This window comes from Symsagittifera roscoffensis, chromosome 2, assembly GCF_963678635.1.
Source record: "Symsagittifera roscoffensis chromosome 2, txSymRosc1.1, whole genome shotgun sequence".
NCBI lineage: Eukaryota > Metazoa > Xenacoelomorpha > Acoela > Convolutidae > Symsagittifera > Symsagittifera roscoffensis.
The window spans coordinates 10,153,780-10,167,668 of record NC_087063.1 but is presented as its reverse complement, the minus strand read 5'-3'; the positions used below and the strand labels follow the sequence as shown (position 1 = coordinate 10,167,668).

At 36.1% G+C, this 13,889-nt stretch overlaps 1 protein-coding gene across 1 annotated transcript in view; it reads right to left on the bottom strand.

Annotated features, from left to right (window-relative positions):
* Positions 1-2,551: 2,551 nt before the first annotated feature.
* The window catches only part of LOC134839875 (uncharacterized), a 44,795-nt gene continuing 33,457 nt past the window's right edge, over positions 2,552-13,889 (bottom strand). Inside the window, exons 2-4 of the mRNA XM_063855499.1 lie at positions 9,416-9,574; positions 3,176-3,365; positions 2,552-2,811 (exon numbers count right to left, since the gene is read on the bottom strand). Of these exons, the coding sequence (XP_063711569.1) occupies positions 2,702-2,811; positions 3,176-3,365; positions 9,416-9,574 (459 nt within the window). The 3' untranslated portion in view covers positions 2,552-2,701. The remainder of the gene's footprint in view (positions 2,812-3,175; positions 3,366-9,415; positions 9,575-13,889) is intronic.

Sequence of the window (13,889 nt, the reverse complement as noted above, 5' to 3'; positions counted from 1 at the left end):
AAATGTGGTACCGGGTTTGTTATTGGCTTTTTGCGCTAATTGTGCTACATTGTCTAAAAGCACGTCAATATTGAGCACTTGATATTTTTTCTTATGTATTGCCTTGTTGATTTGTTTTGAATTCATTGCTAGTTTGATTGTATGATCTTTTTTTATTGTTATTACTATCGAGCTAACAATTTATTTGTCACTGCAGCTGTCGAGTTTTAGGATATGGCCCTGATCAATTAGGTATCCTATTTCTTGTTCGACTTATTCTTAAATATGGATCGGATATCTCCGTCATTTTTGTTGCAAGGCTTTAAAGTCGCTTAGCATTTTTCTGTACACCATTTGGTTTTCGGAAGGACCAATGCGTGTGCATAGTCCCGGATATGTTGATTATACCCCATTGTTTATGAATGCGTCTGACTGCTCCGTATCAGATACAAAGTTCATTGACTTACCAGTTGGATTTTCTTGAAAAAGGTTGATGCCGAGAAAGGGTAGTAGATTTCGTCCCATGATATTTGCTCGCTTATCGTCTACCAAAAAGAAGGACGCGGTGTCAACCGTCCACCCTCCAGCTTCAATCGGAGTGAAGATTCTGCCGAATGAAAGGATCTTGTAGCCGTTATAGCACACCATTCTATTCGCTTCGTCGTTTTGTCCCAGCTGTTGTCGTCTGGCCTGTTTAACTGTGTTATGCAGAGTGGTGGCTGTCTTGTTGTTGACGAAAGCAGTTGGTGACCCTGTATCGGCATGAAAACAAAGTTGTTGTTTCCCATTCTGGCTCTAATGAGATGCCCTTTTAGATCGTTTGCCATTATTTGGTCTGGTTGCCTATCTTGGAAACTCATCGCTTTTATGCTTGTGTCATCTATGTGGAGTAATTCCCATCCCGAAATCACATCTCCCGCCTTAATTTAGCCCATGTAGGCTGTCATGTCCGTGTCATGAATAGATTATTCTGGATCCTGTTCGTCTGTAATGGCATTGGCATTGGAGGAATTGCAAGGTCTGGCGTAGTGTCCACTTTTCGTGCGTTTGTTGCAAATTTTATATTTTGCTGGACATTGTTGGAGGTGCCCAGGTCCGAACGAATTTCCGCTTTTATAGCAAGATTGTTTTTGATCGGCTTCCTGACGTTGATTATTACCACGTTGTGATTACGGGCGACCTCTGTTTCCCTTCGATTATTGCGGTTCTGGTTTCCTCTTCTTCGTACGAATCCAACAGGTTCGGCTTTTATTCCCAGGCTCTTGTGGCTTTCGAACTGGAGGTGGATCTCGTAGAAGTTACTGCAAATTAATTACGTCATTCGCTAAGCTTACCAGATATAGTTGCTGGTTCCATTTCTCCACTTCGATTGGGGGTTCCGCCAAGGCTTTTTGCCAGAATAGCGCGATACCCAGTGTTTTTTTTGTGATTGCTGCGCAATGTTATACCCACGGAAAGTAGGTATCGTAGTATGATACGGTTTGAGACAAAAGCTATGGTTAATAGTGATAAGAAGAATCTGTTAACAACTTAAATTCAATTGGTAAACTTATGTCTGATTCGAATCTGACCTCGAAATCATGAGAGAGACAGAGACTCATAAATAGCTATTGAATATGGCATTAGTTTCAATAAGTACTTAGTTAGATCAGACATCTATATGTTTAGTTTTACATAAGTATGATGCTTAAGTGTCCTGATTAGGTATCAAGTTATATTTAATGTTTAATGTTTTAGTTTGAATCAGTTCATGATGGATATCCGTTATATCCGTACGGATAACAAGCACAATGAAAACTCTGCTAACTACGTTTGGCGGTAAGGTTAGATCCAGCTTGACCTTGACCTGATAAAATAGAACATTAACACTTAAATAACATTAGCATAGCATCAAGGTTACTGCCTGTGCAGTACCATATTGTTGAAAAAAAATTGTTATTATTATGGTTAAAACCTTGCTTGTTTTGGTGGGGAGAGGTAAGTATGTTTGCGTTTGGGACTTTCGGTTAGCTCCAATTCTACCGGTTGATATTATAATTATGGGCTTTGGATTACGTACGGCAAGAATAAGGAGTGCACTTTACAGCATCGCACTAATTTGAGCAAACATTTGAAATTTTAGATGTCACTGACGCAGAAACTGAACAATGAACGATTTCAAGCTTGTACTTGAGAAAACAATTCTTCGCCGCGGGTTTCTAAGGGCCAGCTCTAAACCTTTGTCTAAACTTCATTCCTCGCAGCTCAGGTCTTAAAACAGTCATTTAGAACGGCAACATCACGATTTGTCAATTTTGATCTGAACTGAAATCTTCGATATTATTTTTTTTCACTGCAAGTATAAAAAGAACAATGCAAGTATAAAAAAGTAGATAGTCAATGACGGGTTTAGGTTCTTGTTGCGAAATGGACTGGCTAGCATTCATTCTAAGAAAAAATGCTTTGAATTGATTTTTGACCATGCAAAAACCAAGCAAGCCCACAGTTAGCGTTTTGTTTAATTAATAACTGATCATTTAGTGTAATAACCTGATTTTTCCCTCATTCTTTCATTTTCTTGAAAAAAAAGCAATTATTTAAAGATTTGTATCTATTTAGGACTTGTTTCTGGCAAAATTTAGTTTCTAATTAGTTTTCCATGCGTGAAGCGTGCGTTATGTCGGTGATGTCTAGATGGCCATGGCCGTATATTCTATGGCCTTATCTGACAGCAGACAGCAGTCTATTCGATGGACATGATGGTGACGAACTCTTCGTAGTTGATCACACCTGTGCCCTCTAAATCTGCCTCCTCAATCATCGCTTCAAACTCATCCTCGTCCAGCATGTCACCTATCAACACATCAATAAACATAATATGGACAGGTGATCTGGCATCTTCGCAAGGGGCCAGTTTGATAAAATTTTCCAAGTTTTCAATGAAGTTTTTTGGTCGCACAAAAACCAAATTGGTTTACTGAGACACTCTCCCGAAACATACTGAAACAGAAACCGAAGTAAGCCGCCAAAAGAACGTAATTTGACCCACTAATTCCTTCGAAACAGGCATTTGTTGAGAAAAAACCACAAAAACGCTACCCGATTGCATTGTTTTGGATACCCGAGCCCCGGATCTCATTGGCCTTCAAAATGATAAATCGATCCATATGAAAGTAAATGTCAGCAGGCCATGCATTATGATGGCAATTATTTCAACCTGTGGTAGTGAGGAACTGTCGTAGTGTCTCGACAGTTATTTCTCCCTTGCCCTCCTTGTCCAATATTTTGAAGGCGTCCTTCACCTGTTCCTCGCTGATTACCCTCTGACTAAAATCCCAGTAGATGTCCAGGAACTCCTCAAACGTCACCACACACTCCGCACTGTTCGCGTGCATCTTTTCCAGAACCTAGAGGGATGCACACGTTCGGATACAGATTTATTTTGAAAAAAAAAAACAAGACTGCTCGTATCAGGGCGAGCCCTTGAATGTTTTGACTGCCTCATAAGGTCTATGGAGCAGTATAAACATGAAAAAATTATTTGTAACAATTGAAAATGATATAATTTTCTTAAAGTCTTCTTTGAACCAATATAATCTTCTTTGAACCAATTTGGAACGATTTCTAAGACGGATTAAATCTCCGCTTACGCGTTAATAGCACAAAATATATCGCGCGTTAATTGTCCCAAATTGGCCAAAATGACAATCTTTAAACCCTCACAATTTTATGAAATCACAGGTGAGATATCTTTTCAAGTTTAAATTCAGGACAACAAAAGCTTTTGATTGATATTTTTAAAATCCCATCAAAAATGGCATGTTAAAAAGTCGAAATTTGTCTGAAGAAAAAAACCCACCCGAGCACAAATATTCCGTGTTACTTTTGTTACGAAAATTGGAACAAAAAGAACTAGTCCGAAGATTTTGTTCTTAAACAATCGTTCATTGTACAGACACTTTTCCTCGTTTCATCAGACAAGTAATGTAGTCCTTAAAAAACACCAGTTTTTCATCTGTTATGGCGGCAAGATATCGTTGTAAACTTTAAGTTTCATATTCCTCGTCTTCAAAACTTTTGAGCAGAAATTTTTTTGTCACTATTGAACACATTGTTCTAGCCGCTTTGAGCATACTTTTTCTTCTGGGATAATGATAAAAAACAGCTTTCAAAATATCTTATACAGTGATTTATTAAAACAGGATTATTATCCCGCTATAACTGATCACGTTTCATCCTCAAAATGAACTGTTTGAACATTGTTTACTGATTTTGTCTGAAAATCGTTTTTTTTTCCTCAGGGTACGCTTTTTTCCTCAAGGATTCGACCCCCTGCCGACCCAAAGGGTCCCCCTTTGGTATTTTTTATGAAATCAATTTTTGGCCGACCGACCATAAAAGTTTTCTAAAGGCGCCTTCGGTGCCAATATATAGTAATTTGGAGGGGGGTTGGCGCTCCAAAAAAGCGCGATTTTGCTCGTTTCATCAAACAAACATTGTAGTCATTAAAAAACACCCGTTTTTCATCTGTTATGGCGGCAAGATATCATTGTAAATTTTGAGTTTCCAATTCCTCGTCTTCAAAACTTTTGAGCAGAAATTTTTTTTTTGTCTCTTTTGAACACATTGTTCTAGCCGCTATGAAAAAACAGTTTTCAAAAAAATCTTAAACAGTAATTTATTAAAAACAGTATTATTTTCGCGCTATAACTGATTACGTTTCATCCTCAAAATGAACGGTTTGAACATTGTTTACTAATTTTGTCTGAAAATCGCTTTTTTCCTCAGTGTACGCTTTTTTCCTCAGTCATTCGACCCCCTGCCGACCCAAATGGTCCCCTTTTGGTATTTTTCGACTGACCCTAAATGTTTTCTAAAAGCTCCTTCGGCGCCAAAATACACTAAGGGGCGCTCCGAAAAAACGCGATTTTTTGGTCAAAATTTCCAAAAAGTGCCAAAAAATGCTTTTTTTTGAATGTTTTTTTTAAAATTTTTGCCTGCGGTGCAGTCAATTTGGCCAAAACAGGGACTAAACCCGTGCTTAGGGAGAGCTCGAAAAATCAATTCGGTCGACCTAAAAAAACGTCGTCATTTGAAAATCCACATCCCCCACCCCCCTCGAGAAAGATCCGCCCCTGCAAAAAGGTAAAAGAAAGTCAATTTTTGCATAATGACATTTTCTGAAAACTTCTCAACAAAAAATCATATTTTTTCTTACACTTTTTGTTCCGACTTCCGTAACGAAAGAAACGGAACATTTGTGCTCGGGTTGGTTTTTTTCTTCAGATAAATTTCGACTTTTTAACTAGCCATTTTCGACGGAATTTTTTTTTAATCATTCGAAACTTAAATTTGAAAAAATTTTTTACTTGCGATCATTTTTTGTAAAGTTGTGGGGCTTTTAAAAATTGCAATTTTGGCCAATTCGGGACAATTAACGCGCGATATATTTCGCGCCATTAACGCATAAGCGGAGGTTTAATCCGCATTAGAATCGATCCAAAATGTTAACAGGAAGCTCATATGCCATAACTGATTTGTTAATAAGAGCAAAATCTATCACTTTGTACTTAATATGGCGTGTGGGTTGATGTTTTTACAAAAAATCTCCACTTTTTTTTCCCAAAAAAAAATTATAACATTTAAATTTTTCATGTTATTACTGCTCCATATAATTTAAAAAGCAGTCGGAACATTCAGAGTTTCACCCTGATACGAGCAGTCTTGTTGCGTTTTCCTGTTAACTAAGTTGCTAGCCTTTTTGAAAAATATGAAATTTGAGGTAATCAATGCTTTGCGTCCTTTTTGTATCAGCCAAATTTTGCCGTTTTATAAAAAGTGTGTAATTTATACAAAAATATCGATCCAATACGGATTGTTTTGCATTCGGTATTTGAATTAAAAAAATCCAGTCCTTTCGATAAAAGACAAGCTTAGTTTCACAGCTAAATTTTTTTTCCTACAAATCATGGCTGTTTTTCTCTGTTATCGGAGACTTGAGTTATTTGTTATGAAACCATTGATTATCTTGGGTAGAATTTTGTGTAAGATGTTTTACGATGGTGCATCTGATTATCAGAAAACACAAGGATTAATAGGCGTTCCATAAAGATGGTTTAATCGGGTATGTCTACTCATATTTGATATTATTCGCAACTTCTTAGGCAAATCCAGAACCCTTAATACATCACAAATTAGGAAAGGCTTAAAGACTTAAGGATCTTTTTCCAAGTTGTAATGAAAATTCCCGTATATAATATTTACATGAATTACATGCTAAGAACGAATAATGCAGAAAAATAGGTAATGTGGGTCTTTATAATAATAAAAAACTACAAATGATACTCTGAATTCGTTTTTATTATTTTTGCAGAGCATTGATGTGAGAATAAACAAATATGGATCTAGAAATGATAGCAGATTTCGATATTTGTTTTTATTGCTCAACAGAACAAAAATTAATGCAAGCTGTTTTCCCATAAAATTGCAATTAAAAATGAAAGTTTTGATACGTTTTGCAATGCAACTTCAGAGCCAAAAGCCTTTATCATTTTGATCCTGAAACATTTTAGTATAAATTGGCATCCCTGATGCTTTTAGAAAACATCCATTGTATAATCCCAATGCTTGTCCCATGCCCCATTTGGATCCTATATTGACCCAAACGTCGCCTTAGTTTGATTAAAGTTACTGTTTTGATTAGAGCAAAAAAAAAGCTTCTTCGATGACAGCAATCAAATTGTTTCCTTTGAACGTACCGACAAAACCTTATCATGTTCGAATAAAACATTTGTGGGGGGGGGGGGGGGCGGACGCCTTCTTCTCAGGGATTCGACCCCCTGCCGACCCAAAGGTTCCCCCTTTGGTACTTTTTAAGACATCCATTTTTGGCCGAGCGACCCTAAAATTTTTCTAAAGGCGCCTTGGGCGCCAATATATACTAACTTTGAGGGGGAGCGCGCGCCAAAAAACGCGATTTTTGTCAAAATATTCCAAAAAGTGCCCAAAAACTGCTTTTTTGATCTGTTCTTTCAAAAATTTGCCTGCGGCCACAACAGCGTCTTTTTACTGGTCTAGGAGAGCTCGGAAAAATCAATTTGGTCGACCTAAAAAGAAAGGTCGTCAAAATTGTTTTCAAAAATTTTTGAAAATCCCCCCTCGAGAAAATCCTAGATCCACCCCTGGACGTACATATACCATAAAATGCGCTTTTCCAGTGCACTGGTTGGCTTCGTAATGGGGGCAACGATAAATTTGTATAAAAGTTTCAAAAAAATTAAGAGCAGAACTGAAGAGGCAGGTAGGACAAGAAGGATAGAGAAGAATTTGGAGGCCGACTTGAGCAGCAATAAGTCTGGGGGAAGAAGGGGGGGGGGGCTTTATGACTTGACCTGAGCTAGCCGGCCCAGTTTTGTAACCTGCACTTCAAAAGTTTGACCGATCAGATCTGTTGTTTCAATTAGCTTTCTATAGTTTCTAACTGAATGTATACGCGATAATTTTTCTCTATGCTTTTCTCTCTTTTATTTTCCGCCTTTCACAGTATTTGCAACATGGTTGAAAGAGTTTTTACGTTAAAATTCGTTAACTATGATTAAACATTCCAGCGGAGATAGAAAAAGAAGTAGCCGCCAACTCCCCTTCCTAGTGGCTTCGACCCCATGTCCATCCAAAAGGTGCTCCTTTGGTACTGTTATTTCAGTTTCAATTTTGGCCTGGTTTTCTTGAACAGGATCATTGGGTTATTTTATTTTCAAAAATTCACTTTTTACGGCGGAAATTTGGCAAACCAAAAAACACTATCTGACTCTCAAAAACAATCCTAGATCCGCCCCACAGAAGATATTGCGTGAAAAGCAATAACAAAAAAGTGTGTAAAAAAGTCTGCGATACAAAAAGTACTCAACAGAAAATAAAATGCGGGGTTCCTCAGGGATCAGTTTTGGGTTCACTTCTATTTCTAATTTTTATCAATGATCTCCCCGAGATTCCAAAAAAACAACGTAGTTCTTTTTGCTGATGACACTAATCGCGATAGCGAATTTTTGGAAGAAAACTATGATCTGGATTTGAATAACATAGAAACATGGATGGCAGCAAAAAAAAAACTTACGATGAACCAAGACAAAATCGAAACATTTGTAATCAGTTTAAAGAAATTAAAACCATTGATAAAGTTTGGAGGGAATGTCTTAAAAGCAGAAAATGATGTTAGATATTTAGAAGTTCAAATTGATTGCAACTTTAGTTTCACTGAACATATCTGAAATGTGAAAAATAGATGAACAAAATTCTTTTAGTTTCTCTACCAAAATAGAAACATGTTATCGGTTGAACACTCATTTTCGGTTGAACAAATCGATTGAACAAGAGTCTACAAAAGCTACATACAACCAATTTATCAATATGGAATACTGATTTATGGCTGCACCTCAAACAAAAATCTAGATAAATTACAGAAACCACAATTTTTTTTATGAGAATAATCACCAGGAAAAAAAATTCGACGAAATGAGATCGACGAGACGAAAACTCAAAGTTCACTCAATCAATGAAATACATATATACGAAGTCTATAAAATATTAACAAAAGTTATAAGAAAACAATAAACAAGTGAAGATGTGAATAATTTTATAACATCAAAAGAAGTAAGTTAGCATCTCCTAAGTGACACACGGATTAGAACATTACAAACGCGATCTGTAATGAATAAATTTAATAAGAAGAAAATGAGTGAGCGAGCTATTCTTTTCGATAAGACTGTCAAATTAGACTGTAAGACTTCGTTAAAGATAATCCAAAGCTCAGCAATTAAATTAGACACTTTTGCTTAAAAACTCGGAGACCTATATCTGCATGATACTGATTTCTGTTCAAAGATTTTTTGGTGAAAACTGGGTTGATTTTTTTGAAGACTAACTAGTTTGTTTCATTTAAAGAAATTATGAGTAAAAATCCTTGGTCTTTATGGTTTAGATCTACATCAACAAAAACGGTTTATACAAATTTTTAAGTTTTCAATTGGATAAAAACAAACAATATGGGTTCTGATTCTCCAAATTGCTCTCAAATGTCACCTGCAAACAGGCATGCAGCCGTAAAGTCCAAAGACCAATCGAATTGACCAAAATTATGCATGATTCGTAAGCGAATTTATCATGATTATTTATTTATCTTAGCGGTTATTTTATAATAACGTCAATTTAGCCAATCCTTCAATGCAGGTTGCTTGCTGAATTTGTACTAAGGATCTACTAAAAAATCTTCACCCGTCACCTATGAATAAAAATAGTAAATTAGCACAGAGCTTTTTATTGCAAATTTGAAATTTGCTGCATTCTGATTGGTCAAAAATTCAACAATTTTAAGATACTTAACAATCTCCCACCTTTCTTGAAGGGGGGAGGGGTGGAAAGATTGTTGAGTAGATCCGTGATATGTATTTCTTTAACTTACCTCAGTGACTTCTGGACTTGTTGGTGTGAGCTGAAGTTGCCGGAGAACATTAATGAGCTCAAGGGCGGGGATGCCGTCAATGTCCTGCTTGTCAAACTTGTCAAATGTCTCTTTGATTGACGCAATCTGTTCAGGCGTCAGATTGTCGTGCTTGTATTCCTAAACAGTAGTTACTCACTACATATCGGATATCCCAATTAAGGTTAATTAATAATCAAAGAAGGCAGCGACATATTTAGACCTCCCCTTCACACAGGGGTTCGACCCCCTGACAACCCAAAAAATCCCCCTTGAAACTGTTTTACGCCATCAATTTTTTGGCTGAACAACCAGGAAGTTTTTATTAGAACGTCTTTGATGCCAAAAAATGACAAATTTAAGGCGGGATCGACCAGAAAAAAACGCAGTTTTATAAGGACAATAACTTCAAAAATTTGCGTTATAACTTCAAAATATCGTTTTTGTCATTTTCTAGTTCAAAAAATCGACGGCAGTACAGACAAAGATTTAAAAAACTTGAGTCTCTATAAAAACTTTGAGAGAGCTCGGAAAATCAATTTGATAGAATTTAAAAGAGGCGACAAAATTTTTGAAATATTTTTAGAAAACCCGCACCCTCCCCTCGCGAAAACCCTAGATATGCGCCCTGAAAGAGTGCTCAAATCGTTGGGTCTGCAATAATTTCATTAATTTTGTCAAAGCATTAAACCATCTAGCAGAATTTTTCAATTTCCAAACATTAAATTAAGCATTCAATCCTTTATTTAAAACGAAAATGCCTTCTAGATAGTTTAATACTTGGACAAGTTTTAATTAAAAGTTTGTCCGAGTGTTAAATCATCTAGCAGACCTTCGCATCGTCGGGAGGCAAACATACTCAGATTCAAATTTCAATTTCACCAAAAAATTGAATTTGCGTACTCGATTATAACTTGATTATGATTTTTTAGTCAAACAGGCAGAGTTATTGTGGCGCTCTTGAATGAAAAGAAAAGTCAAAGTTCGAATTGACACAAAAACGAATGGTTTTGTATGTTTCTTGTAATGCCAGAAGGCATCAAAATATACGAATTTGGAGAAAGTTCACTAATCATGACAACAAAACGCAATCCAAATCACTTTTTTGAAAATCATTTTGAGACCCGCGTTTCAGTGATTTCTTTTTATCAGAGATGAATCATTTGTTTGGAAAACACTCAAAATCAAACAATAAACGACTTCTTTTTAACCGCCAAAAGACATGCCACAATTTAGTTTTTTTTTAATTAATCATTTAAACTCAAATTTCAAAACGAGCAAGTGATTGTCAAGGCTCAAAAAACCGAGTGAGTAAATTAGGAATGTGTCCAAATTAGTACCTTGTTTTTTGAAAATTAACTGCAAATTCAAGTTTTTACTCTCTAAGATGACTGTGTTCATTGGCCGTTTTGGATAACTTTTACCTCAAGTTTCAGCAAACTTTTTGCATAAAACAAGAGCAAATAATCAGAGTTATCCTCTATGAAACTCTCAATATCTGGCATCGAAGACTTACTACACATGTAACCAAAACTGTCACCAGATTGAAACCAATCCAAGATAATTTTTGAAACAAAAATTCGATTGAAAAATGCTTGTCGTACAGTTTTTTTTCAATGAAAGTTGTATGACAAGCATTTATTTCATATGTCTCCATATATGAATTTGTTTGATAGGCTTTTTCTTGTATGACGTCAAACCGGACAGTGGATAGAATCAAGCGCAAATTCAGATGTTTTCTCTCTGAACTGCCTGTTTTAAAGGATGATTTTTGACAACTTTCACTTTGTCAAAAATCAAGTTATTTAAATCAAGTTATTTAAAAGGGAATTTAAATCAAGTTTGTGCGTGGACCAAGTGGAAAGGGTCAAAGCTACTCTCTGCGAAATTTTTAAAATTTGGTTTCAAGGACTTCTTAGAATCAGAAAATGCCAGTTCTTACCTATCAGCGCTAATTTTAGCCATATAATAGATGTGAAACAATCTAAACGAATAGCTGATTTGTTCAGCGTGAGAATTTTACTAAACTCAGCTGTTTCTTACAATTTCAATCGTTTTGAAAAACTCAGAGAGGGTAGCTCTGACCATTTGCCTTGGTACATGTACAATTTTTTTTTCAAATTTTTCAAAATTTCAGTGATTGTTTTGCAAAATCATCCTTGAAAAGAGGCAGTTTAGAAAAAAAAATGCGCTCATTTTGTCCACTAGTGCAAGCTGGGACTACCCTATGTTTTTCAAACTGAGCGAAAAAATAATAAACCGCCGAGTTAAACTTGCTCCGTCTATTTGAGAAAGAGATTACTATCTAGTGCAGATGAACATTTAATTGGCAAGTTTCTGATACAAAATGCTGATTTTTTAATAGAGTGTTGCTCCAATTGTTTGCTCTTGGTCTATGTAAAAATTTTGTGAAAACTCGAATTAATTTTATCCAAATTGGACGCAATTAAAACAAGCATCTTAGAGGGTACAAACTTAAAATTACGCTTGATTTTTGACGACTAGTGTAGTTAACCAACTACAAAGATGTCTTGGGTTTTTCATACTTATATTCATAGTTCGCTTATCAAATTTTTTGGTGGAGAGTAGGCCGCGAACGTTTTAAAAAAGCCAAATATATTTGTTTATTCTTAAAAGAGTTTAAAATCGCCATGAAAAGTTTTGTTATTTATATTTAGATAAAATTCCCTGCATGAATTCTATTAGCGCTACAATTTTCTTAATTGTTCTGCATACTTGGGTTGTCGATTCAAAACGCAGTCGTTTAAACTGGTTTGAACAAAGGACTGGTTTGATCGACTCCGCAGCTGCTGGACAAAACAGGGGAAAACGTGCATACAACGGGTGTCCGGACCCAAATAAGGGCAAGTACTATCATTTCATAAATAAGCACAGCATTCGAGGTCCGCAACTTAAGTCTCGACCAAATTTTGCGCGAGATGCACTAGTGGAAAAAATTAAGCGCAAACTCCAGTTTTTGATGCTCGAATTATGTTTCGAATTTGACAGTCGAGAAAGTGCAGCTTTGATACTAAAAATCCGCGGTCGACAATACGGTAGATTTAAGTCGAGCGCAAGGTCAAATCATACCCAGTTTCGGTCGAGAAGATCAAAACATAGGTCGAGCACAACAAAACGTCCCTAAATTTGGTCGAGAAAGTCTGAAGAAAAGTCAAGCACAGTCAAGACAAAGGTCAACCTAATTTTTTCAAAACTTTAACTTTTTTGAAGATTTATAGTTATTTTAAATTGAAACTGAGCATGCTGAGAAAAGACCTACAACAATAAGAGCAATCAGCAACAATCAGTTGAGGAGAACTGCTTACCGCAAACTAGAAGCTAGCTTCATAGTGAACCCTGAAAATTTTCGAGATCTACGGGTTCTTGATGCTAAAATTTTCACAAAAATCAGTTTACAGATCAACACTTTCGGCCCAGACGTGTAAAGAAAATGAAAACAACCTTGGAAGTCTCAATTTGAAAAAAAAGAACATATATAATTTTGAAGCTGTATTCTCCCCAACACCCCCCCCCCCCCCCCCCCCCCCTCACTTCACACGAGCTTCATTATATTAGTGTAACGAATGGTTTTACGAGGATGAAAATGAATCCCAAATATGTTTGTCGTGGCCTCATTAGTCCGCATGTAATTTTTTATTACAATCGGACAGTGTGGTCAACAAGTTTACATGTAAAAACTTGCAGGTGGGGGGGGGGGGGAGGAAAAGGCCAGAAAGTCTAAACATTTCAAGTATGATTTCAAAGTCCTGTCATGGTCGGAAAAGTAGCAACTTAGTTGCTGTACGCTCACGCGAGGCTGGTTCAATAGCTAAGCAAATATAGAGTTCTAATTAACAAACTTATTTATCATTGCTGTTTTTGGTATGTTAAGTGCTTTTTGAATGTTTTTTTTTTGCTACTCCCTAGCAGGTAAATTAGCAATTCTCAAACTGACGAGAATGCATGAATAATTTGCCCGAGTGCATTAAAGCCAATGTTTTCAAAAACATATAAAATATTTGAGAAAACGCTCAAAAAAGGGTATATGCGCTTTAGTCTGGAAAATTGTTTGTGTAAGTAATCAGATTTCAACCACTACCTAACCTTACTGTAATGATTATTAGAGAATTAAAGTCAAAAAATGCAAATTCAGGTGTTTTCGTGAATAGATAAAATACTGTAAATTATGAGTTAAGTTTCTGCGCGGTGAAGGTCATGCAAGAGTCTGGCTAAGCTTCTCGCGCAAGATTTTCCAGTTGAAGAAAAAGTAACGCATCAAACTTAAATTCTGGATTCATTGAGATTAATTTCGTAAGAATTTATATCTTGCAAGAATTTTGCGAGATTACTGCAATAACTAATTCCATGTGGACAAAACAAATCTTCATATTTCCTATCGAATAAGGTTTCTAATCTAAGAGGATTTGGGTTATTAGTTCATCCAATTTTAGATGTA